Source organism: Xyrauchen texanus, chromosome 49, assembly GCF_025860055.1.
Source record: "Xyrauchen texanus isolate HMW12.3.18 chromosome 49, RBS_HiC_50CHRs, whole genome shotgun sequence".
In the NCBI taxonomy this organism is placed as follows: domain Eukaryota; kingdom Metazoa; phylum Chordata; class Actinopteri; order Cypriniformes; family Catostomidae; genus Xyrauchen; species Xyrauchen texanus.
In genome coordinates, this window is record NC_068324.1 from 2,433,910 (window position 1) to 2,457,948 (window position 24,039).

The following is a 24,039-nucleotide window of genomic DNA, read 5'->3' on the forward strand; positions in this document are numbered from 1 at the left end:
TAACATGTTCAACAAGTCGCGTGATAAGATGCGCGGATTGACGGTCTCAGACGTGGAGGCAACTGAGATTCGTCCTCCGCGACCCGGATTGAGGCGAGTCACTACACCACCACGAGGACTTAGAGCGCATTGGGAATTGGGCTTTCCAAAGTGGGAGAATACACAAGTGTGTGGCTAACTAACACAAACATACCTGACCCGGGCATCTGGTGCAGCGCGCCAACACAAGAACTCTCTCTGTTCCCTGACGCTGATCCGACGGAAAGTAACGTGTTGGCAACACGAGGTCACAAGACTGATACACATTCTGGCCTATTATGGGGTTAAAAAGGTCAGCGGTGAACTTCTAGACACACGCAACGAGGTCTGTGACCTTTCTGGTAATTGACTGGATTTGAACACGTCGCTAATTGCAGCGTAAGAGCTGTTATTTTAGTTCTGGAAACATCATTTCCACGGGAGGAATCTCACAGGTCTGCAAAATGATCGGAAGGTGTCTGGAACATCCCATGCAGCACAAACATGTATTTTGATCGGTGTTATGACGTCTAACCAAAATATATGTTTAATATATTGTATGTGTATGTTTGTAAGCAGCATATTTAAACAAATATTATATATATATATATATCAATAAAACAGAATAGTTAAAAAATATATTGTATGAAATGTATTAAATATCATGTATATAAAACATAAAAATATTCTTATTATTTATGTATATATGTATATTATATTATTTATATTATTTATGCATATATATCATATTAAAACATATATAAATACTGTATTTTCATCAAGGTAAGAACAATTTATCTAAATATTTTCTTGATCTTATGATCTTTGATGAAATTAAATATATATATATAAAAAACAGAATAGTTAAAAAAATGTATTATATGTATAAAATAATTTAGATATTATATATATTATTTATATACATATGAACATTTATTAAAAGTGTTCATATGTATATAAACATTTTCTATAAATGTATTTACAATATTTTTTAATTATCTTTTTCCAAAATACTGTGTGTGTGTGTGTGTGTGTGTGTGTGTGTGTGTGTGTGTGTGTATGTGTGTGTGTGTGTATGTATATTTAATTTCATCAAGGTAAGTTCATAAGAAATTTAAATATACACACACGGTATTTTGGAAAAAAGATCATTAAAAAATATTCTAAATACATTTATAGAAATATATTTTTTTACATATATTAGCAATATATTTCTTAATATAAAATTACTTTTTTTTACTTTTAATAAATGTGCATATGTATATAAATAATATATATAATATAAATAATTTTATACATATAATAAATTTTTTAACTATTCTGTTTTTTATATATATATATTTCATTTCATCAAAGATCATAAGATTAAGAAAATAATTTAGAAAATTATTATTTTATTATTTATTGTTCTTACCTTGATGAAAGTACAGTATTTATATATGTTTTAATATGATATATATGCATAAATAATATAAATAATATAAATAATATAAATAATATACTATACATATATACATAAATAATAATAATATTTTTATGTTTTATATAATTTGTTTAAATATATATATATATATATATATATATATATATATATGCATAAAAATAATATATATATTTAAACAAATATGTAAATAAATATAACATAAAACAAAAAATATTATGAAAATAAATCATGAAGGTAAGAAAACATTTTCCAAAAGATATATTAAACATTATTGAATATATATTAAGATATATATTAAGAATATAATTAAAATATGCTTCAAATATAATTTAGCCAAAATGTTTAAAAAATAAAAATTCTTTACATTTTTTTTGTCCATCTTATAAATTGAATTTATCTGCACAAACAAACTGACCATTCATAAGACGTCACTAGACAGGTGCAACGTGAAATTCAAAAGTGTGTGTGAAACTCACAGCGGCTTGCACAAATAATCATCATCCCTCTGATCTTTGTTTTTCTTGTCGTTCACCGGACGCACCCTGATTTAACAGGCCAGCTAATAAGATCTTTTACAAACTGACAAAGTCCAGTTGTGGAGGAAATGATGTCAGCGCTGACCAGATTACCTCATGAACGTTTATTTTCATCTCAGAATGACTCACAGTCTTTGGTTTGGCCCAGCCGGATGTTTTTCTCCTTCATTAATGACTTTGTTAAAACACGCTTGACTCGGTTGGTGTGTTTTGAAGTTCGCAGACTTTAAGTCACGCCACTTGACTTTTTAAACTTGACATCGGTAAACGATACTAGCGTACATTACAACATCTATCAAAACCTTTTCTGTGTTTTTTCTTCAAAGCAACGTCGACATGGACTTGAAGAGACAGAATCACATCAGCATTTAAAATAAACTCAATTATAAAGTCATTTATAAACATCTAAATCTTTTATTATGCACAGCAAATCATTGGCTCCTATAGTCAAAGCAAATTCTGCAATCTTCACGAAAGTGGCCGTTCCTTCATTCCGTTCTTATCTTTGCTTTGTCTTTTCTTACAGAACATTGGCAGTGATCCCTGGACAAGCGATAAAAGAGGACAAGTTACATCAAATTCAGCCAAGCTAAATTCCTGTGTGTGTTTGCATTAACATTTATGCATTTGGCAGACGCTTTTATCCAAAGAGACTTACAGTGCACTTATTACAGGGACAATCCCCCCCGGAACAACCTGGAGTTAAGTGCCTTACTCAAGGACACAATGGTGGTGGCTGTGGGGATCGAACCAGCAACCTTCTGATTACCAGATTACCAGTTATGTGCTTAGACCACTACACCACCACCACTCCACAAGATGTTTACGTTACGTTCTTTGTTCTCTTCTGGTCTCGTTTTTCCGAGCGCTTAAAGGTGTCTAACGGCATGCCGAAATCAAGTTTGTGCAACACGCAGAATTGAATTAAAATGCCAATTAATTTCCAATTCAACGACTGCCTTTGAACAGAGGATGTGGAACTGCAATACTGTTTTACTAAGAGTCTAAAACCAGATTCTGCTTTAGCATCTGTGCCTCTAATAACCAGTCCTCATTAAGCATTTCCCAGGGGTCTCGCCTCTAAGTGCCACTAATAATTCCTCCAATAAGTCTGGCTGGGTGTTGAAAAGCAGCCAACACGTGTATACGAACAGGAATGAGTCCAAGCCATCGTTGAACGACCTGAGGTGACGTTAGGAGGACTGGGGAGAAGGTTATGCAATCATTTGCTCTATGGAGGAAAATACAGAGTTGAGCAGAGTTCAACTTTGGCAACCACAAGTAAAGGAAGAGGTATTAGGGAGGCCAGCAGGGGGCGCTCACACTGTGGTCACTGTCAGTCCTAACGTCTCAGTATACAGACGGCGACACTATGCTGTAAAAAGGCACCGTCCTTCGGATGAGACATTAAACCTGACACATTGTGGTCTTTAAAAAGTCGGGGTGTAACCACGGTGTACTCGCCAAATTCACTCCATTGGTCATTACATACACCCCCCCCCCTCCCCTCTTTCCCTGGGGAGGGGCGTGCCTAACACCCCGTCTACCGGCAGGTCATCCCCGTCTACCTGGATGAGGGAGGGTACAAGGGGAGGGAAAGGCCAACATGGAGCGGCAGTGGGAGAGAGAGAGGAGAGAGGAAATCGCCTGTTCTCCGATACGCCATAGCTTGGTCCTCGGCCACTCCTCCAACCTCCAACGGATGACAGCCGTGCCTCCCCGGACGGATCGGAGGCAGTCTTCCGTCCCCTGGTAGATGGAACACCCCGCCATGTTCTCGTGAAACAGAAGGGGTCTACCCCACCCCTGGCAGCGGTTCTCGGTTAGGATCCCCTTCTCCCTTTGCGGTCTGCGGCCGTTCGTCCGCTCTCAGGCGGCTGGGCTCCTCCGTCCTGACGGCCGCGGCTGCTCCGTTGGGGTGGATGATAGTGGCGAGGACTCCACTACGGCGCATCCCTCCTCTTTCCTGGATTTCGGCACCAGTGTAAAGGGATTAACGAAAAGGAGGAGGCGAGAACCGGCTTGACAATATAAATAATATTTTAATTATAGACTGAACCAAAAAGACAAACACACAAAGGTGTCGGGCAGCTGTCCGTAAATCTTTCTCTCTGTCCCACTGCCGTCTCCAGTCGGTCTTTATCCCTCTCTGAGGCTTGAGTAGCCTGATTAGGGGCCGGGTGTGTGGCATCACGATCCAGCCCCACCCTCCGCCCTGTCACAGTGATGGTAACATGCTGGAATAATACCAAAATATTTGATGCAATCTATACAACCATCTTATACTACAAAAAGGAGATATCGCATTTGAACTTTCAAACACTATTGAGTGATTATCTGGCCTGCACCGAATCTTCCCCGGCTAAAATTTTAGATTTTGTTTAAACTTTTTCTGGTGAAAGATAAACATAAATGATGATGAAAGCCAAAATATTAAATGTCATGGATCAATATTTAATGAGTAATCCATTATTTTGTTGAGGGCGCTCAAAACGACCATTTTCGGCTTTGATTTTGGAGCAAAACTACGGGTCAAAAGAATAACCTTAGAAAGGTGGCAGCATAATCATTTTATTTTTACAAAGAGATAGGTAGATCTATTACTCAAATCAGGTGACTTCAGCACCCCTTGATGCATTATATGCCAATGGTGTAAATCCAAAAATGGGAAAAAGCACTTTTTTGTGTCATTTTTGCCAAAGTTTGAGTGCCTATAACTCCAGAAGTATTAAATATATCTTAATATACTTTTAAGTTCAGGTTCAGAACTAACTTTACTTTTCATATCTTTATTTTTAAGGACCTATAGGGTTAAATCACAAAGATATGGGGCTCTTAATGCGGCCCCATGCGGAAATGGTAAAATTTTACCCATTTTCCATGTTCGAAATCCAAATGTGGGTCACAAGGTAGGACGCTATGGACCAAACAAAGGTCTTGACTCTAGAAGGACTAGCAATTAGCCTAAAATGAATCAGGCTAATCACAATTCATATCAATACATCAATCCCTTATACACACGAGCAATGTATCCTTCAGTACATTACTGATAATCTGATTAATAATTTTTCTGTATTTCAAAAGTTCCTTATAAGGAATGAGATGTCCTCTCAGATGAGTTCAACAACTGACTGCTAACACTTAACCCCCCTGAACACAATCGTAAACGGCTCGAAAATGACATTACTGCCAAATCTGTAATACATATGGGGCCTCCGAATCACAAAAAAACATCTTGCAGGCTTGAAATGCCACATAAACAAGATGTCCTGCCTCTGAGCAGTGCGTTGAGATATTTGGAAGCCCAGATCTCATTATCAGGGCCAAACAAGAGCAGATAAGAGCTGGTGTTTCAGTCTGGCTATGTTACAAGACACCAAACGGTCAGAATATGTAGACAGTTTCAATATGCACTGAATATCAGGATGGCCTATTTCAGTACAAATGCCAAAACGTGCAGTATACAACCAGAACACACTATATGAGATATTGTGTCCCACAATGAAGAATGAACCAGAAGTCATTATAAACAAGACTAAAACTAAAAAGACATTTTTACTAGGTCGCTGCAGAGCTCTATTGGTGCGATTGTTTGTTTGCTGCGATTCTCTGATTGATTTTTGAAACATGAATACTGTTAAACTGTGCATACTACAAACATGAATACTGTTTCATGCCTAGTGGACACTTCACGACTCAAGCTCGTCCCGTTTGATGCTTTGAGTCGGCGACGAGAAGTCTTAGATCTCACGGCAAATGGTCTTGTTGTGTGCGCACTCAAAACAGCTTGAAATCCAGACGTCTTCTCGTCTCGAGCACTGTCCCGACGAGTGAGAGACCGTATGAGCCAAAACCAATGAAATATAGAGAGCGTGCAAGAGGAGGACAAGGTCTTAGAAGCAGAAGACAAAAAAGCAGGGTGAAAGTTAAATGCAGCTCTAACAGGCGGTTTTTCGCCGGTAACGTGCGGATTTAAAGGATAGTACGATTGGAAATTTGACAAAAGCGAATGCATGGCCATATAAGGACACACATATGAGAAGCATGCACACTAGAAGCTCAGTTACAGGCACTGCACTAAACAGGGCTGGACTGGTAATCTGGCATACCGGGCATTTTCTTGGTGGGCCGACACACATTGGGGCCAATCCGGACTGGCCAACGGGAGAACCGAGCGGGCCGGTGGGTCGGCCGCGAAACGTGCCGAATGGGCCGCGATAAGCTACAATGAGTCGCCGCGGTATGCAGAACGGACCACAAAACGGCGCCGCGATATGCAGAAAAGGGCAGCGAGGGCCAGTTGCCATGTAAAATCCCAGGCCGATTTCTCTTCCCAGTCCAGCCCTGGCTCTAAACGTCACAATTGCAAATAATTAAGAGAAACTGTGTGCCGTTTTTTAATGCTTTCTTTCTTGCGTTTCACTTTACTTTTCCAATTTGGAATGCCCAATTCCCACTACTTAGTAGGTCCTCGTGGTGGCACGTTTACTCGCCTCAATCCGGGTTCCAATTGCCTCCACATCTGAGACCGCCAATCCATGCATCTGATCACGTGACTCGTTGTGCATGACACCGCGGAGACTCACAGCATGTGGAGGCTCATGCTACTCTCCACGATCCACACACAACTCACCACACGCCCCATTGAGAGCGAGAACGCCTAATCACGACCACGAGGAGGTTACCCCATGTGACTCCACACTCCCTAGCAACCGGGCCAATTTGGTTGCTTAGGAGACCTGGCTGGAGTCACTCATCACGCCCTGGATTCAAACTCACGACTCCAAGGGGTAATAGTCAGCGCCAATACTCGCTGAGCTCCCCAAGCCCCCGCATTTTACTTAAACAGACATAATGATTGATGCATGTCCTCATGAAATCAGAGACTCGCTCCTCGAAATCCAAACACAAGGGGTCAAAAGACCGATAAGCAAAACTGTACGTGCATAAAAGCATTTTTTAAATTTCAGGCACTTTCATGTCACAGGGGTTGATTTCTTTAAATTAAGATAAACAGATTTAAATGTTTTTTCAAAGGTCTCATTCAAACTAAATTGAAAACTTTTTACCAGGGCTTCATAATTTATTTTTGGTACTTTTGATACTTTTCAAACGACGGACCAGATATTTACTCTCGCAAGGGAGGGGGCCTGGGAGTATGCCCATCCGGTCTACATGCGTTTTGTGGATCTGGAGAAGGCGTATGACCGGGTCCCACGGGAGATACTGTGGGAGGTGCTGCGGGAGTACGGGTGGGGGTCCCTTCTTAGTGCGATCCAATCCCTGTATGTCCAAAGCAAGAGCTGTGTCCGGGTCCTCGGCACAAAGTCGAGTTCGTTCCATGTGGGGGTTGGTCTCCACCAAGGGCAATCCTGTTTGTGATATTCATGGACAGGATATCAATATCGTAGTCGGGGTTAGGAAGGTGTGCGGTCTGGTGGGCTGGGGATCTCATCGCTGCTTTTTGCAGATGATGTTGTCTTCATGTCATCATCGTTCCGTGACCTTCAGCTCTCACTGGATGGCTTGGATCGCTTGGCAGTCGAGTGTGAAGCGGCTGGGATGAGGATTAGCACCTCTAAATCTGAGGCCATGGTTCTCAGCAGGAAACCGATGGAGTGCATATTCCGGGTAGGGAAGGAGGTATTGCCCCAAGTGAAGGAGTTCAAGCACCTGGGGGTCTTGTTCACGAGTGAGGGGACAATGGAGCGGGAGGTTGGCCGGAGAATCGGGGCAGCGGGGGCGGTATTGCACTCGCTCTATCGCACTGTTGTCACGAAAAGAGAGCTGAGCCGGAAGGCAAAGCTCTCGATCTACCGGTCAATTTTTGTCCCTACCCTCACCTATGGTCATGAAGGCTGGGTCATGACCGAAAGAACTAGGTAACGAGTACAAGCAGCCGAAATGGGCTTCCTCAGAAGGGTGGCGGGCTTCTCCCTTAGAGATAGGGTGAGGAGCTCAGTCATCCGTGAGGAGCTCGGAGTAGAGCCGCTGCTCATTTGCGTCGAAAGGAGTCAGTTGAGGTGGTTTGGGCATCTGGTAAGGATGCCCCTTGGGCACCTCCCTAGGGAGGTGTTTCAGGCATGTCCAGCTGGGACGAGGCCTCGGGGAAGACCCAGGACTAGGTGGAGAGATCACATCTCCACACTGGCCTGGGAAGGCCTCGGGGTCCCCCAGTCACAGCTGGTTAATGTGGCTCGGGATAGGGAAGTTTGGGGCTGTAGCTGCTGGAGCTGCTGGAGCTGCTGCCCCCGTGACCCGACTTCGGATAAGCGGTTGAAGATGGATGGATGAACTTTTCAAATGCTTTTTTTTAGCCTCATGCCAGACCTAGACTTTCACTATCAAACTATGAAAATCTATTATAAAATGACAAATTATTGCATGTTTGGAGACTGTGATCATCTAAACAACTCACTGTGATATTTATTATTGGGAATTCATCTCATTTAAAGATTCAAATACTCAAAAGAATCACGTTCTATGCACTGAGAATGGAAGTAGAAAGCTGAACAGAAAGTATCAGAGCAAAGAGACAAAGAGTGTGTGTGTGTGTGTGTGTGTGTGTGTGTGTGTGTGTGTGTGTGTGTGTGTGTGTGTGTGTGTGTGTTCAGGCCAGTCGGTAAATTTGTGATTTTGAAGCCAAAGTCACATAATCATAATCCAACTTCATCAACACTCACGTCTCTAAAACACTTGCTTTCTCTTTTTCTCTAAATTAACTCCCATCCCCACCCAAACAAACCCACATCAGAGCGTCCGCACCAGACCACCTGAACTCAGAGCCACCGCGCCCTCGACAGCCTGGAAACTAAAGCCAAAGCAGAGGCTGGTATTTGTACAGGTGCGTTAGAGAGAACGAGAAGAGAGGAAAACCTTTGAAAAGAGACGAGGACTTTTAGTTCTGTGGTGCTTTGAAAGAGAAACCTGAAAACAGAGATTTATTAAAGGTTTATTAGACAAAGCCCACATTAATGACCGGTTTACCGTCGGTCACGAGGGAGGAATATAAACAACAGGCAAGCTTGGGCATCCTTGTGCGGAGTCTTTGGCTACCGTGTATTATTCTGTGAATAATGGCGAGAAATGCAAGACTGACTTAAACGTTTGAATCTGAAAGGAATCGTTATATTTAGATCGATTCTAATCCTCACATGCTAAGGGGACGTTCACACAACTCACGTTCTTTTTCAAAGTAATCATGCGCTTGACGGATATCTTCGACCTTTGTGCCTTGTCTTGACGATTTTTCAGCAGCATGCGGCTTGTAGGTAAAAACAACTATAACTTTTAAAAAGGTGTTTTGTTCTATTCATTTGCCCTGTTTTTTGGTCACACTGGAACGTGTTTGGTCTGAACGGCTCCTTATTGCGTGTACTTACAAATATGTATTATTTTTGCATCACCAGTTAAGTGCATACTTTAAGTGTGTAGTAAAACTATGCATGCTTGAAATAAGTCTCCAAGGTAAATAGACATTGGAGCAAGTAAGGAGAGAAAGTTTCAGGGTTGCCAAGTAAACATACGACTAATTTAAGATAACAGGAACTGCGTGTGTTCTCAGTGTTTATCCTAATGTTTACATTTATTTATTCATTCCCTCCAATAAACCTGCAATTACTGCCACATTAGATTAATTAGATTTTCGCAGCAATACGTACAAAGAAACCCACTTAAAATAACAATCCCTTGTGAAAACCAGTCGTTGGATAACGTGCTGATGAAGGGTAAAATAATTTGGCGTACCATTACAACTACTGTACATTAAAACCCTAAATATTTGTAATGTTCAATAATAAGGGGTTAATGGGAATGGGGGGGTTTCAGGAGTCAGAGGTCAAGCTCAATCAAAATAAACACGTTGGCATGTCGTTTAACGTGACCTCACTTCAAAACAAAAGATGGAGAGCATGGCATCTTATTCCCTCGATAAGTATCACCCTGGTAACTGCCTAGCAACTAGATGGGGTTACCCTAGCAACCAAGTAACAAATCACATATCACCTGCACCAGAACATCGTAGAGACTTATGGGTTGACTTATTTCTCTCAGGATGGCAATATGCCTTGATAAGTATCACCCTGGTAACTGCCTAGCAACTAGATGGGGTTGCCCTAGCAACCAAGTAGCAAATCACATATCTCTGCACCAGAAAATCATAGAGACTTCCGTGTTGACTTATTTCTCTCAGGATAGAAAAGAGCCTTGATAAGTATCACCTTGGTAACTGCCTAGCAACTAGATGGGGTTACTCTAGCAACCACGTAGCAAATCACATATCTCTGCACCAGAAAATTGTAGAGACTTCCGGGTTGACTTATTTCTCTGAGGATGGCAAGTAGCCTTGATGAGTATCACACTGGTAACTGCCTAGCTACCAGATGGGGTTACCCTAGCAACCAAGTAACAAATCAGGAAAGCAAAGAGCCTTGATAGGTATCATCTTGGTAACTGCCTAGCAACCACATGGGGTACCAAAAATACCAAAAATAGCCTAATCAATACTGAGCAATTCTTAAAACAGATGGTACATTCAATATGGAATCTTCCTTTCTGAAAGTGCTTTTGTAGGAGTTTCACTACGAGTGTTTGGAGTATAAAACGTTCTTGAATTAATTCACATTCACATTCAGCTCCTTTTTGGACAGTTAGTGGAAATAAATAAATAAACTCTGAGTATCTTAAAGATGTCCACGTGGCACTTTGCTTAAATGGTGAACTTAAGATTTTGGGATACTGTGATGATATAAAACCATTAACTATGGCAGAGATTAGACTCAGACTAACAGACGGACCCCTTTTTATCAACACAACACAAAGCATTGCGCTGACATCTGGGGTCAAAGGTCAGACTAACTAAAGAGCACATCAGCATCATTGAGTGCGTCTGGATGATGTTACCTATTGGAAAGTGACAGAAGAGGAGAACTAGACAGAAATTCTAGATACTAGAACAACTAAACTACAAAGACTTTGGTTGGCTCAATTAAATGCTGTGTGACAAGAAACAGACCGTCCCAGAGAAGAAATGGTACCTGGATGAATTCAGGTGCTGAGTGGACACAGATTCTTCCTCCTTTGCAACAAATGGGCTTCTCAACCGACTGAAAGAGAGAAAGAGCACGTTCCTTCATCTCAGGACTGAGGAACAGGAACATCTTGGGATGTTTCAGAGGAAAATTAGAATAATGCCAGATGGAGGTGTGAGATGTTCAGGTGGATGCACAAACATATGAACATTACATTTATCCTACAGTATACTGGGCTAGACACGTCCAGTCATAACCTAAGAAACCATTTCAATCATCATTTATTTTTTGCCCTTGAGGAGCAGTCAGTTCCCTTTGACTAAATGGACTGGCTGCTCAACTCTAGAACAGATCTTTAGCGACTCGTCTTATGTAAGGATCAACATATCAACCCAATATCACATGATCTAAACCCACTGTCACACCAGAACTCCTGCACAGAACTTTTGGAGAGTCATCTTGATAGTGTTCGTTTAGTTGGTGTGAAAGCTGTTTTCCCAACAATGTGTGTACACCAAAACACTTCAGCCAAGACTGCTTGAAGACGGGGATGTGTAGCACAGTTCAGAGGCAAATAACAAAAATGCACCACAGTTCAGGGGCAAATAATGCAAACGTATCACAATTTGGAGGTAAACAACGCAAACATACAGCAGATCAGGGGCAAATAATGGAAATTACGCAAATATATCGCAGTTTTGAGGCAAATAATGCAGGTGTGCCACAGATGGATGGATGGAAGGATGATGGATGGATGGATGGATGGATGGATGGATGGATGGATGGATGGATGGATGGATGGATGATGGATGGATGGATGGATGGATGGATGGATGGAAGGATGGATGGAAGGATGATGGATGGATGGATGGATGGATGGAAGGATGATGGATGGATGGATGGATGGATGGAAGGATGATGGATGATGGATGGATGGATAGATGGAAGGATGATGGATGGATGGAAGGATGAATGGAAGGATGATGGATGGAAGGAAGGATGATGGATGGATGGATGGATGGATGATGGATGGATTGGATGGAAGGATGATGGATGGATGGATGATGGATGGATGGATGGATGATGGATGGATGGAAGGAAGGATGATCGATGGATGGATGGAAGAATGTTTGGATGGATGGATGGATGGATGGATGGATGGATGATGGATGGATGGATGGATGGAAGGATGGATGGAAGAATGTTTGGATGGATGGATGATGGATGGATGATGGATGGATGGATGGATGGATGATGGATGGATGGATGGATGGATGACGGATGGATGATGGATGGAAGGATGATGGATGGATGGATGGATGATGGATGGATGGAAGGATGATGGATGGATGGAAGGATGATGGATGGATGGAAGGAAGGATGATGGATGGATGGATGGAAGAATGTTTGGATGGATGGATGATGGATGGAAGGAAGGATGATGGATGGATGGATGTATGGATGGAAGGAAGGATGATGGATGTATGGATGGAAGGAAGGATGATGGATGGATGGATGGAAGGAAGGATAATGGATGGATGGATGGATGATGGATGGATGGATGGAAGGATGGATAAAAACCAGAGTAACTTACTGTAGAGCATCTGTAACTACAGGTAAAGCGATGTCCTCTCCAGTGAAGCGGAGTTCATCAACCAGGCTGTTGTTTCGCGAGATCTCGGGTCCATCCAACTTTTTCTTAACTGTCCCGAAAAAAATATTGTATCACTTTCAAGTAAACAACAAGCCATTTTAAAAATAAAAGCCACACATGAAAGATCTAATACAAGATAATGGAAAACAGGGAAGTGAACATTCCCTAATTATTCGAAATAAAAATGTGAAAAAGCTAGAATACAAAACTTACACACAAGCAATGTGGATTGTTGGAGAAAAGGCAAGAAAAAATACAGGAAATAGAGAGCGTAAGCAGAATGTCAGCAAGAAAAAGGAAGTATACCTGGAGAAGAAGGACAGCTGAGGGTGAAAGCCGACCACGAGCGCTGGCGGTCTGTAGATGTGCAGATAAAAGAAACAGTGCAAGCTAAGGCTGTATAAATAAACTAAATAAATTAACTGATATCTTTTATTGTGGTTGATGAATTTCATTGCATGCTCCAGCATAGAAAGGTAACGTTCACCCCAAAATGAAAATTCCCTCATCATACTCTTACCCTAATGCCTCAAGATGTGTATGACTTCCTTTCTTCTGCTGAACACAGACAAAGATTTTTGGAAGAATATCTCAGCTCTGTAGGTCCATACAAAGCAAGTGAATGGTGACCAGAAATTTGAAGCTCCAAAAAACACATAAAGGCAGCATAAAAGTGATCCTTAAGACCCAGTGGTTTAATCCATGTCTTCTGAAGTGATATGATAGGTTGAGAAACAGATCAATATTTAAATCCTTTTTTTATATACTGTAAATCTTCACTTTCACTTTCACTTCCAGATTCTTCTTTTGTTTTTGGCGATTCGCATTCTTCATGCATATCGCCACCTACTGGGCAGGAAGGAGAATTTATAGTAAAAAAGGACTTAAATATGCATCTATTTCTCACCCACACCTATGAGATGGATTTAACAACTGGAGTATTATGGATTACTTTTATGCTGCATTTATGTGCTTTTTGGAGATTCAAAGTTCTGGCCACCATTCACTTGCATTGTATGGACCAACAGAGCTGAGATGTTCTAAAAATCTTTATTCGAGTTCTGCTGAAGAAAGAAAGTCAGACACATCTGGGATGGCCATGAGGGCGAGTAAACCATGAGAATATTTTCATTTTAGGTGAACTGTCCATCAAAGACATCCACTGACCCTGTGACACAGGAAAATCATGCATTTTAGCCCAAAGAGAGTTTAATCTTTCTAACAGAGATCAGGAAGTCCATGTGTGTTCGACTGAAACAGCAGTGGGTCACACATCATCTGTTAGTCTTTAATAAAATCAGACTCAGATCTAATTCACTTTAGAGACCCTCTCATGTGACGCAGTGAAGAAATTCAAAGTCACATCAGGAACAAGCTCTTTTAACTGTGTTTATTTAAAGGAGAGCCTGCACAGTGAAATTATAATGTATAAACCTTTCGATGTTTATAAATCTTGTTTTGCATCACCCAAAACCCCGAAGGAAGATCCACCAATCAGAGAAGTTGCTGTTAGCATGTAAACAGGAATCGCAGCTAGCAGGCTTTGAAACTTAGCAGGCTAGCACGTTAGCTACCTACATAACGTCAATTAATATATGGGATGTTGTAGCATTTAGGCATAACAAAACACCCCAAAATCAAAGTTTCATAGAAGAATGACTTCACTGACTTCAAATCTCGAGTAAAACGGCAGATTATCAGTTAATAAACACTTACTTTTCACCTTGTTCCTCACACAACGCTCTCTTAAGACATCTTAACACTTTTACTATAGCGCATGACTCATTTTAACGTTTGCATTACAGAATCAACTACATTTACAAGCTTGTTCGAGTGTGATTAAATTGCGCGGTTGCTCGACTGATTGAGCGTTGCACTAGTGATGTAAAGGAGCGGGTACGAGTCCTGAAGAGCAGCGAGACGACACGTGAGCCGAAAGGGTCATAGAAGTGCCACAAAATGACGTCATTACGTTTTTATCTCACATTTCCTTTTTTTGACACTGTCGGTTAGGTTTAGGTTTAATTTTAGGGTAGGGAAGTCGGGATTGTTGATTTAAAACTTCATAGAGCATTAACCTTAAAAACCTCATCATTTAACTCGCTTTTAGCGCCACACAGTGGACATTTCACCTAACAGCAGAGGTGGAAGGAACTCCATTTTCACAAAGGCAATGATAACACACACTATCCCAGCAAGCCGAGCGTGAGAGACCGTACCTGCGGGCTCTTCTGGATAGACTCCGTCTTTCTCATCGATGTGATCATAAGTGATTTGCGGGATGGAGAGCGCTCTCTCTTCTCCGAGACCCAGAGAACAGTTGTCCCGCGTCGACTTCGGCTTCCGTTTATAGCGCTTGCTCTGTAGAAACAGGAACAAAATAGCTTTGGAATGGTGTTACCTAAATAAGACTTATGAAGTAGCCTCAGATATTGGCCAAAATGACAATTCTGTCATTATTCATTCACCCTCATGTCGTTCCAAACCTGTGAGACTTTCATGAAAGATTTGAAGGCATGCGCATGCTGCCCTTTTGTGACGCATGCATACAGAGAACTTCTACTCAACCGTGATGTAGTCTCCTTGGGGCAAATCCTTAAACAAAGCTACATTTAATCTTATATAATCAATATAATCTGATATACAATCGCCAGTGCAGTTCTGAGACCGCTTTGTTTCTGTCTACTCCATGAAAGACTTACACATGTCTGTACACGTTCACCCTTCACAGGGAAACCCCACAGATATGAAATTCAAATGTGCCCTTTTTTTGAGAATGTCATGAATATACATGTCCAACGCAAACCATAAAACACTTCCTCCACTAATGAATTCTGTGGTGACTAAGCAACCTACACAGGCAAATACCTCCACAGTAAGATATTAGTCATGTGATATGAGCGTGAAGCGATCATCTGTGTTCTGCAACTGCTTTTGGGTCATTGAATAACGTATAACGTGCGAGTAAGGGCAGCTGGTGGACTTTCTGGTGCCCTTCTAGGGTAAGATGGTGAGTAGGTGCCCTGCTTATAGGGAGCGGCGATACTGTTTCGGCATTGTTCCAAAGCCACACTTTAAATCTTAAAATAAAAAAAATCCCTCATTACAATATTATTCATTAAAGAGTGAAATAATCCTAATTATTGAAAATATTTATATACATTTTTACACAAATGTCTAATGTCCCTGATTACCATCAACACCCCAGCAAAGCTCTAGCAACCACCACCTTACTACAACACCTTGGCAACGGCATAGAAATTAGCTAAAAACTATTTAAACAATTTAGTACTACATAGCAAGCTCTGGCAACCCCTTTAAACCCCATAGCAATGCGCTAAAACCACTTTGAACAACATAGCAATGCAGTGCATAGCAAGCTCTAACACACCCCAAAACTCCCTAGCAACCACATAGCAATGCACTAAAAGCACTTTGAACACCTTAGCACTGCATAGCAAGCTCTGACAACACCCCAAAACTCCCTAGCAACCACATAGTAATGCACTAAAAGCACGTTCAACAACTTAGCACTGCATAGCAAGCTCAGACAACACCCCATATCTCCCTAGAAACCGCATAGCACTGCACTAAAAGCACTTTGAACACATTAGCACTGCCTAGCAAGCTCTGACAACACCCCAAAACTCCTTAGCAACCGCATAGCAATGCACTAAAAGCACTTTGAACACCTTAGCACTGCATAGCAAGCTCTGACAACACCCCAAAACTCCGTAGCAACCGCATAGCAATGCACTAAAAGCACTTTGAACACCTTAGCACTGCATAGCAAGCTCTGACAACACCCCAAAACTCCCTAGCAACCGCATAGCAATGCACTAAAAGCACTTTGAACACCTTAGCACTGCATAGCAAGCTCTGACAACACCCCAAAACTCCCTAGCAACCGCATAGCAATGCACTAAAAGCACTTTGAACACCTTAGCACTGCATAGCAAGCTCTGACAACACCCCAAAACTCCCTAGCAACCGCATAGCAATGCACTAAAAGCACTTTGAACACCTTAGCACTGCCTAGCAAGCTCTGACAACACCCCAAAACTCCCTAGCAACCAGATAGCAATGCGCTAAAACCACTTTGAACACCTTAGCACTGCCTAGCATGCTCTGACAACACCACAAAACTCCCTAGCAACCGCATAGCAATGCACTAAAAGCACTTTGAACACCTTAGCACTGCATAGCAAGCTCTGACAACACCCCAAAACGCCCTAGCAACCACATAGCAATGCGCTAAAAGCACTTTGAACACCTTAGCACTGCCTAGCAAGCTCTGACAACACCCCAAAACTCCCTAGCAACCAGATAGCAATGCGCTAAAAGCACTTTGAACACCTTAGCACTGCCTAGCATGCTCTGACAACACCACAAAACTCCCTAGCAACCGCATAGCAATGCACTAAAAGCACTTTGAACACCTTAGCACTGCATAGCAAGCTCTGACAACACCCCAAAACTCCCTAGCAACCACATAGCAATGCACTAAAAGCACTTTGAACACCTTAGCACTGCATAGCAAGCTCTGACAACACCCCAAAACTCCCTAGCAACCGCATAGCAATGCACTAAAAGCACTTTGAACACCTTAGCACTGCATAGCAAGCTCTGACAACACCCCAAAACTCCCTAGCAACCACATAGCAATGCACTAAAAGCACTTTGAACACCTTAGCACTGCATAGCAAGCTCTGACAACACCCCAAAACTCCCTAGCAACCGCATAGCAATGCACTAAAAGCACTTTGAACACCTTAGCACTGCATAGCAAGCTCTGACAACACCCCAAAACTCCCTAGCAACCGCATAGCAATGCACTAAAAGCACTTTGAACACCTTAGCACTGCCTAGCAAGCTCTGACAACACCCCAAAACTCCCTAGAAACCGCATAGCAATGCACTAAAAGCAATTTGAACACCTTAGCACTGCATAGCCAGCTGTGGCAGCCTCTTTAAACCCCATAGCAACCGCATAGCAATGCACTAAAAGTACTTTGTACAACTTGGCACTGCATAGCAAGCTGTGGCAACCCTCAAACCCCATAGCAACCGTATAGCAGTGCACTAAAAACACTTTGAACAACTTAGCACTGCATAGCAAGCCCTGGCAACTCCTTTAACCTCCTAGCAACCGCATAGGGAGTTGGTGCCCTATGCAGACTGCGTAGTCTGCTTATAGGGAGCGGCGGTACTGTTTCGGCATTGTTCCAGAGCCAAACTTTGAATCTTAAAATACAAAAATCCCTCATTACAATATTATTCATTAAAGATTGAAATAATCATAATTATTGAAAATATTTATATACATTTTTACACAAATTTCGATTGTCCTTGAATTGTGGTTTTATTTAAGAAACGACAATAACACAAAATTGTTTAGCCTATATTCAAAATGTAAGTATTTCTATTTTATAATAGGCTACAATTTAACATTTTAATAAAATTACTGTAATAACATAAACAATGAACATGTTTAATTTAGTAGCTGAAGAAAACCCGGTTAGTGAGTGAAATACTGGAGGGAGATATGAATGAGAGGTTTATGAACGAGACACAGTTACACGCCCGCACTGAACCACGTGGACTCGGCTGTCGCGCTCCCCAATATGTTTGGAGTCAGAACTACACAAAGATTTTCTTGTTGTTCTTTCGCTACACAAAGGTTTGCTCCCAGGAGAGAGGCAGCGATGACATCATTGCATGTGACTGAGTCTTTGTGTGCGAGAGACAAAGTGGGGGCCGCGAGGTCAAACGGGTGACTAGAGACAGTGAGAACGACTCAGTCCCATGACATCAGGTCTCTCACGGCGCTTCTCACACCTAAACCTTCATCCTGACTGTGTTTCTCTGTTAATCCACATTCAAAACCCCTGTGAAATTCACTGTGGGGTCAAATCCGTCACACAACAGTGTTAATTAAAATGTTTGGCACAGTGTCAAACACAAACTCATGGATGGAAGTCAATCTAACGCGGTTTTGTTTAAGCAACTTTGAATCTGTAGTTTCTGCAAAGCTTAAAGTAGTTAAACCACAGGCAAGAAACCATTTAGGAACGTTGCAAGCTACATTACAAAACAATATCCGCCGGGGCAGCGTGCACGTTGATGAACGAACTGTCCGGGCTGAATTCGTTTTGTATCGTGCCCAAGAATTTCTAACTGCAGCCCTGACCACAAAAATGTATTTCGACTCTTCCCTCCATTTCTTTATAAAAAGCAAAAATCTGGGTTTACAATGAGGCACTTACAATGGAAGTTAATGGGGGTCAATCCGTAAACGTTAAAATGCTCACTGTTTCAAAAGTATAGCCACAAGATCGAAACAATATGTGTGTTAATATGATTTTACTGTGATTAAATCACATCTGTGTAACGTTATAGCCAATTTGACAACTTCGTTGCCATGACGACAAAACAGAGTAAACCCTAAAACGCTACAACGGACGTAAAAACATCAAATTAAAAAAACGTTACAGCTCAAATAATACATACATTTTAAAATAATAATTAAGAATTAATTTATTAAATTATAAGCTTCACATTTCTGCTTTTAAACCCTCCAAAAATTGGCCCCATTGACTTGCATTGTAAGTGCCTCACTGTAACCTCGAATTTTATTTTTACTTCATATAATTAACTTTTTCACACTAGTGTTCATCTGTCACAAAAACAATAAGGCAGCATTGAACTTTAAAAGATACATTTATACAAATTACGACCAATAAAAAAAATCGGGGTTACAGTGCGGCACTTACAATGGAAGTCAATGGGGGCCAATCCGTAAACGTTAAAATACTGTTTCAAAAGTATAGCCACAAGATTTAAACAATATGTGTGTTAATATGATTTTAGAGTGATACAATGAGTTACTAACCGCATCTGTGTAACGTTATAGCCAATTTGACAACTTGGTTGCCATGACGACAAAACGCCATAAACCCTAAAACCCTATAACGGCTGTAAAAACATCAAATTAAACAACATTGCAGCTCAAATAATACACATGTTTTAAAAGAATAATTAATCATTAATTTATACAATTATAAGCTTCACATTTCTGCCTTTAAACCCTCAAAAAATAAAGTAAGTGTCTCACTGTAACCTCGATTTTATTTTTTATTATTATTTATTATTTAGTGTTTAAAAATATGTATGCTGTAAAAGTTGTCCCGCTGCGACTCAAATGAACAGGTGAACCGTTTTATGAAGTGGTTTGTTTACACGTTAATTCATATAACTAAATGAAACATGTAAAAAGTGCAAAAATTCAAGTGAATTGAATAAAAAAAGTAGTATTTAACCAAATATTTTTTTTTTAGCTTCAAAAATATTTTTTGCGACAAAAAAACATTTTTGCATAAAAAAAAAAACGTAAAATACATAAAAAATGTGCGTTGACTTCTGAGAACAGAATCGAGCAAATCAGTGAATCGTTTTGTTTTTTAACCGTTTTCATCGAATCATCAAAATGAACCAATTTGCAGTTGTTCGTTAAATGCCGCATTTCGCTCGGCTGAAAAACGCAACGTGACAATAAAAACAGTGAAGTTGCGTATTGTCGCACTTCGCCGTGACTTGTCGAGAAAAGTAACGTTTTATTGGAAAAGCTCCAGTATTTCGAAAACAGTTGAGTGACTATCACACTACTGAAAATGCGGTTGAACATTTCCTTTCGTAATGTGACGCGTTTCCGAGTGGAGAACGGCGAATACCTTGAAGTTGCGTTCACACTGCCAGCGACACGCAGCGACAAAACGACCTCATCTCGTTCATTTTCAATGAGAGCTGGCGACTCCCAGCAACACGTTGGCGACTGGATGTGGGCGTGTCCAGCGACGTGACAAAGTTGAGAAATGTATGCAAATGAAGAGCAAATTTCGGGAGCAACAGCCAATAGGAGAGAAGACGGTAGAGCTCATGTGATCCTAATATTTGTATAATAATACTAATTGTAAAGAAACAGCGCTGTTTGACTCTCTTCTGTCTTTTAAGACCAGGAACATGTTTTAAGAAAGTAAATAGAGTCAAATCATGTTGCTTTATGCAGTAACTAGCATCACTACTTAGTAGACTTAGTTATTCATAACACTAACGTCACACCCTCTACAGTTTATCCATGTCCTGAGGAGACCTTTACATGCATTCTGGAAACTCGTATGAGCGTCTAGAGATGACACACAATGAGACCTTCTAGAATAATGCTCTTACTGTCTTGGCTATACAGTGGCCCGCTACGGCAGCTCAGAGTGGACAATTGACAGGAAGGAACATGACAATGACCAAAACCACACAGAGGACTCCAAAGAACCGATATATATCCGTTTGCATAGGAGGGAGGAAGCAGCGAGTGGTTTCTCCTCACCAGTCGCCGGAAGTTTCCCGGACTGGAGGTTTCAGAGTTGATGATGGGGATGTAGTCGCCCGTCAGCACGTACATCTTCCAAGTGGCCGCACACCCATTGGGCCTCTCGCAAGCATAGCATCGCCACAGCGTCTGAGCAGGAGACAGTTACGTTTATAGTGCTTTAGCAAAAATAATGGTTGAACTTTTGATGTTTCGATGTAAATGAAAGCATTTTGTTACCTGTATGAGACAGGCTGCGGCGGGAATCTGACGGTTAAAATGTTTCTGTCGCTGTTTCTGTTGCACTTTAAGAGCAAAGCCTGATCCCAGAATGCCCTGCGTAGAAGAAAAATACACAGAACATCTTTAGTTTGTGGAAAAGATATAAACAAAACCACCAAAATCTGCAAAATGAACGGTTGACTCTCATTAAATCTGTTAAGAACATGCCTAAAATCATAAGAAATGTGGATGTGTAATTGTGTGTTATAAGCGATGATTTTTTATTTATTTATTTATTTATTTATTTATTTATTTTAGGTCATTTAAGATTTGTTTTGCAACGTGGAATTATTTTCCAAAAAATTTTCATCATATTTTTTGTTTTTATATTTTATTATAATATATAATAATAATATTAAATATTATAATTAATATAAAAACAAACATATTATTTAAAAATTAAAATATGTTAAGATATTAATAATATACATATTACATAATTAAATAATTAAAATAATAATATAAATATGAAATAATTAAATATTTGCATATTGCATATTTTATTATAATATATAATATAATGCCAAAAAACAAACATATTATTTAAAAATTAAAATATGTTAAAATATTAATAATATACATATTAAATAATTAATTAATTAAAATAATAATATACATATTAAATAATTTAATATTTGCATATTGCACATTTTATTATAATATATAATATAATGCAAAAAAACAAACATTATTTAAAAATTTAAATATGTTAAAATATTAATAATATACATATTAAATAATTAATTAATTAAAATAATAATATACATATTAAATAATTAAATATTTGCATATTGCATATTTTATTATAATATATAATATAATGCAAAAAAACAAACATTATTTAAAAATTAAAATATGTTAAAATATTAATAATATACATATTAAATAATTAATTAATTAAAATAATAATATACATATTAAATAATTAAATATTTGCATATTGCATATTTTATTATAATATATAATATAATGCCAAAAAAAAACATAATATTTAAAAATAAAAATATGTTAAAATATTAATAATACACATATTAAATAATTTAATATTTGCATATTGCATATTTAAGTATTCTTGGTTGCATTTTTATCACTGAATTTAACCTGGGCTTATTAAATTATTTAATTTAAATAATTTCATATTTAATATAAAAATCCTTCTGTATTAGTGTAATATGATTAGCAATGAGTAGGAGATATTTTTATAATACAGTAATGATTGTTTGGGGAGAAATGTGTTTAATTATCATGAAAATAATTGTATAATAGTCCTAAAAGGCTTTATCAAATTGCAAAATAATAGAAATAAAGTGTAAAATATGTTTTTTCTCAATGAAACAATGAATTTGTTATGCTTTCTATTCTGGATTCAAATGACAATAGTTCTGATTCAGTCTTTAATTAAGCTTAATTGTAATGTTTAAGACGTGTGTTATATAAAGTGTAACATGAGAACCGAGGGCCCCTAGAGGCCCTATCACTCTTAAATGGACCACATTAACCCTGGACCCCATTACTGCAGGGCCTCTATAGGAAAACACTGCCCCAGGGCGCCAGACAAGCTCAGAGAATGTGTGGGTGTGTGTATGTAGAGAGAAAGAGAGGCGTTAGTGTCTTTACCGCAGGGAGAGCGAAGAAAGATATCGCAAACACACTAAAACAGGATGCGATGGCTTTTCCAATCCATGTCTGAGGAACTTTGTCTCCGTAGCCTATTGTAGTCACAGTGACCTAGGAGAGAAAAAGAGTTTAGGATTTAAACTTCATGATATTTAGTGGTGTGTGCTAAAACAGTCATCACCATTACTATTGCTCATGCTTAAAGATGGTAATTTGGACAAACCCCTAAACCAACAACAGTGTGTAACTTGGCCTGCATTGTCTTACTACAGCACATTGGCATCTGCATAGCAATGCGCTAAAAACACTTTGAACAAAGTAGCAATGCACTGCATAGCAAGCTCTGACAATACCGCAGAACTCAATAGCAACTGTATAGCAATGCGCTAAAAGCACTTTGAACAACTTAGCACTGCATAGCACACTCTGACCCCCCCCCCCAAAAAAAATCCCTAGCAACCACAGTAACATTCTAAAATACTTTGAACAACTTAGCACTGCATAGCACACCCTGACATCCCCCAAAAACCCCTAGCAACTGCATAGCAACATTCTAAAACACTTTGAATACCTTAGCACTGCATAGCACACCCTGACATCCCCCAAAAACCCCTAGCAACTGCATAGCAACATTCTAAAACACTTTGAATACCTTAGCACTGCATAGCACACCCTGACATCCCCAAAAACCCCTAGCAACTGCATAGCAACATTCTAAAACACTTTGAATACCTTAGCACTGCATAGCACACCCTGACATCCCCCAAAACCCCTAGCAACCGCATAGCAACATTCTAAAACACTTTGAATACCTTAGCACTGCATAGCACACCCTGACATCCCCCAAAAACCCCTAGCAACCGCATAGCAACATTCTAAAACACTTTGAATACCTTAGCACTGCATAGCACACCCTGACATCCCCAAAAACCCCTAGCAACCGCATAGCAACATTCTAAAACACTTTGAATACCTTAGCACTGCATAGCACACCCTGACATCCCCAAAAACCCCTAGCAACCGCGATAGCAACATTCTAAAACACTTTGAATACCTTTGCACTGCATAGCACACCCTGACATCCCCCAAAAACCCTA

General features: G+C 39.9%; 1 protein-coding gene across 1 annotated transcript in view; it reads right to left on the reverse strand.

Moving 5' to 3' along the window:
- Positions 1-24,039, reverse strand: part of LOC127640217 (potassium voltage-gated channel subfamily KQT member 1-like) — a 105,293-nt gene that overhangs the window by 62,937 nt on the left and 18,317 nt on the right. The window contains exons 7-13 of the mRNA XM_052122671.1: positions 22,943-23,053; positions 21,284-21,379; positions 21,062-21,193; positions 14,901-15,042; positions 12,988-13,038; positions 12,622-12,730; positions 11,034-11,102 (exon numbers count right to left, since the gene is read on the reverse strand). Of these exons, the coding sequence (XP_051978631.1) occupies positions 11,034-11,102; positions 12,622-12,730; positions 12,988-13,038; positions 14,901-15,042; positions 21,062-21,193; positions 21,284-21,379; positions 22,943-23,053 (710 nt within the window). The remainder of the gene's footprint in view (positions 1-11,033; positions 11,103-12,621; positions 12,731-12,987; positions 13,039-14,900; positions 15,043-21,061; positions 21,194-21,283; positions 21,380-22,942; positions 23,054-24,039) is intronic.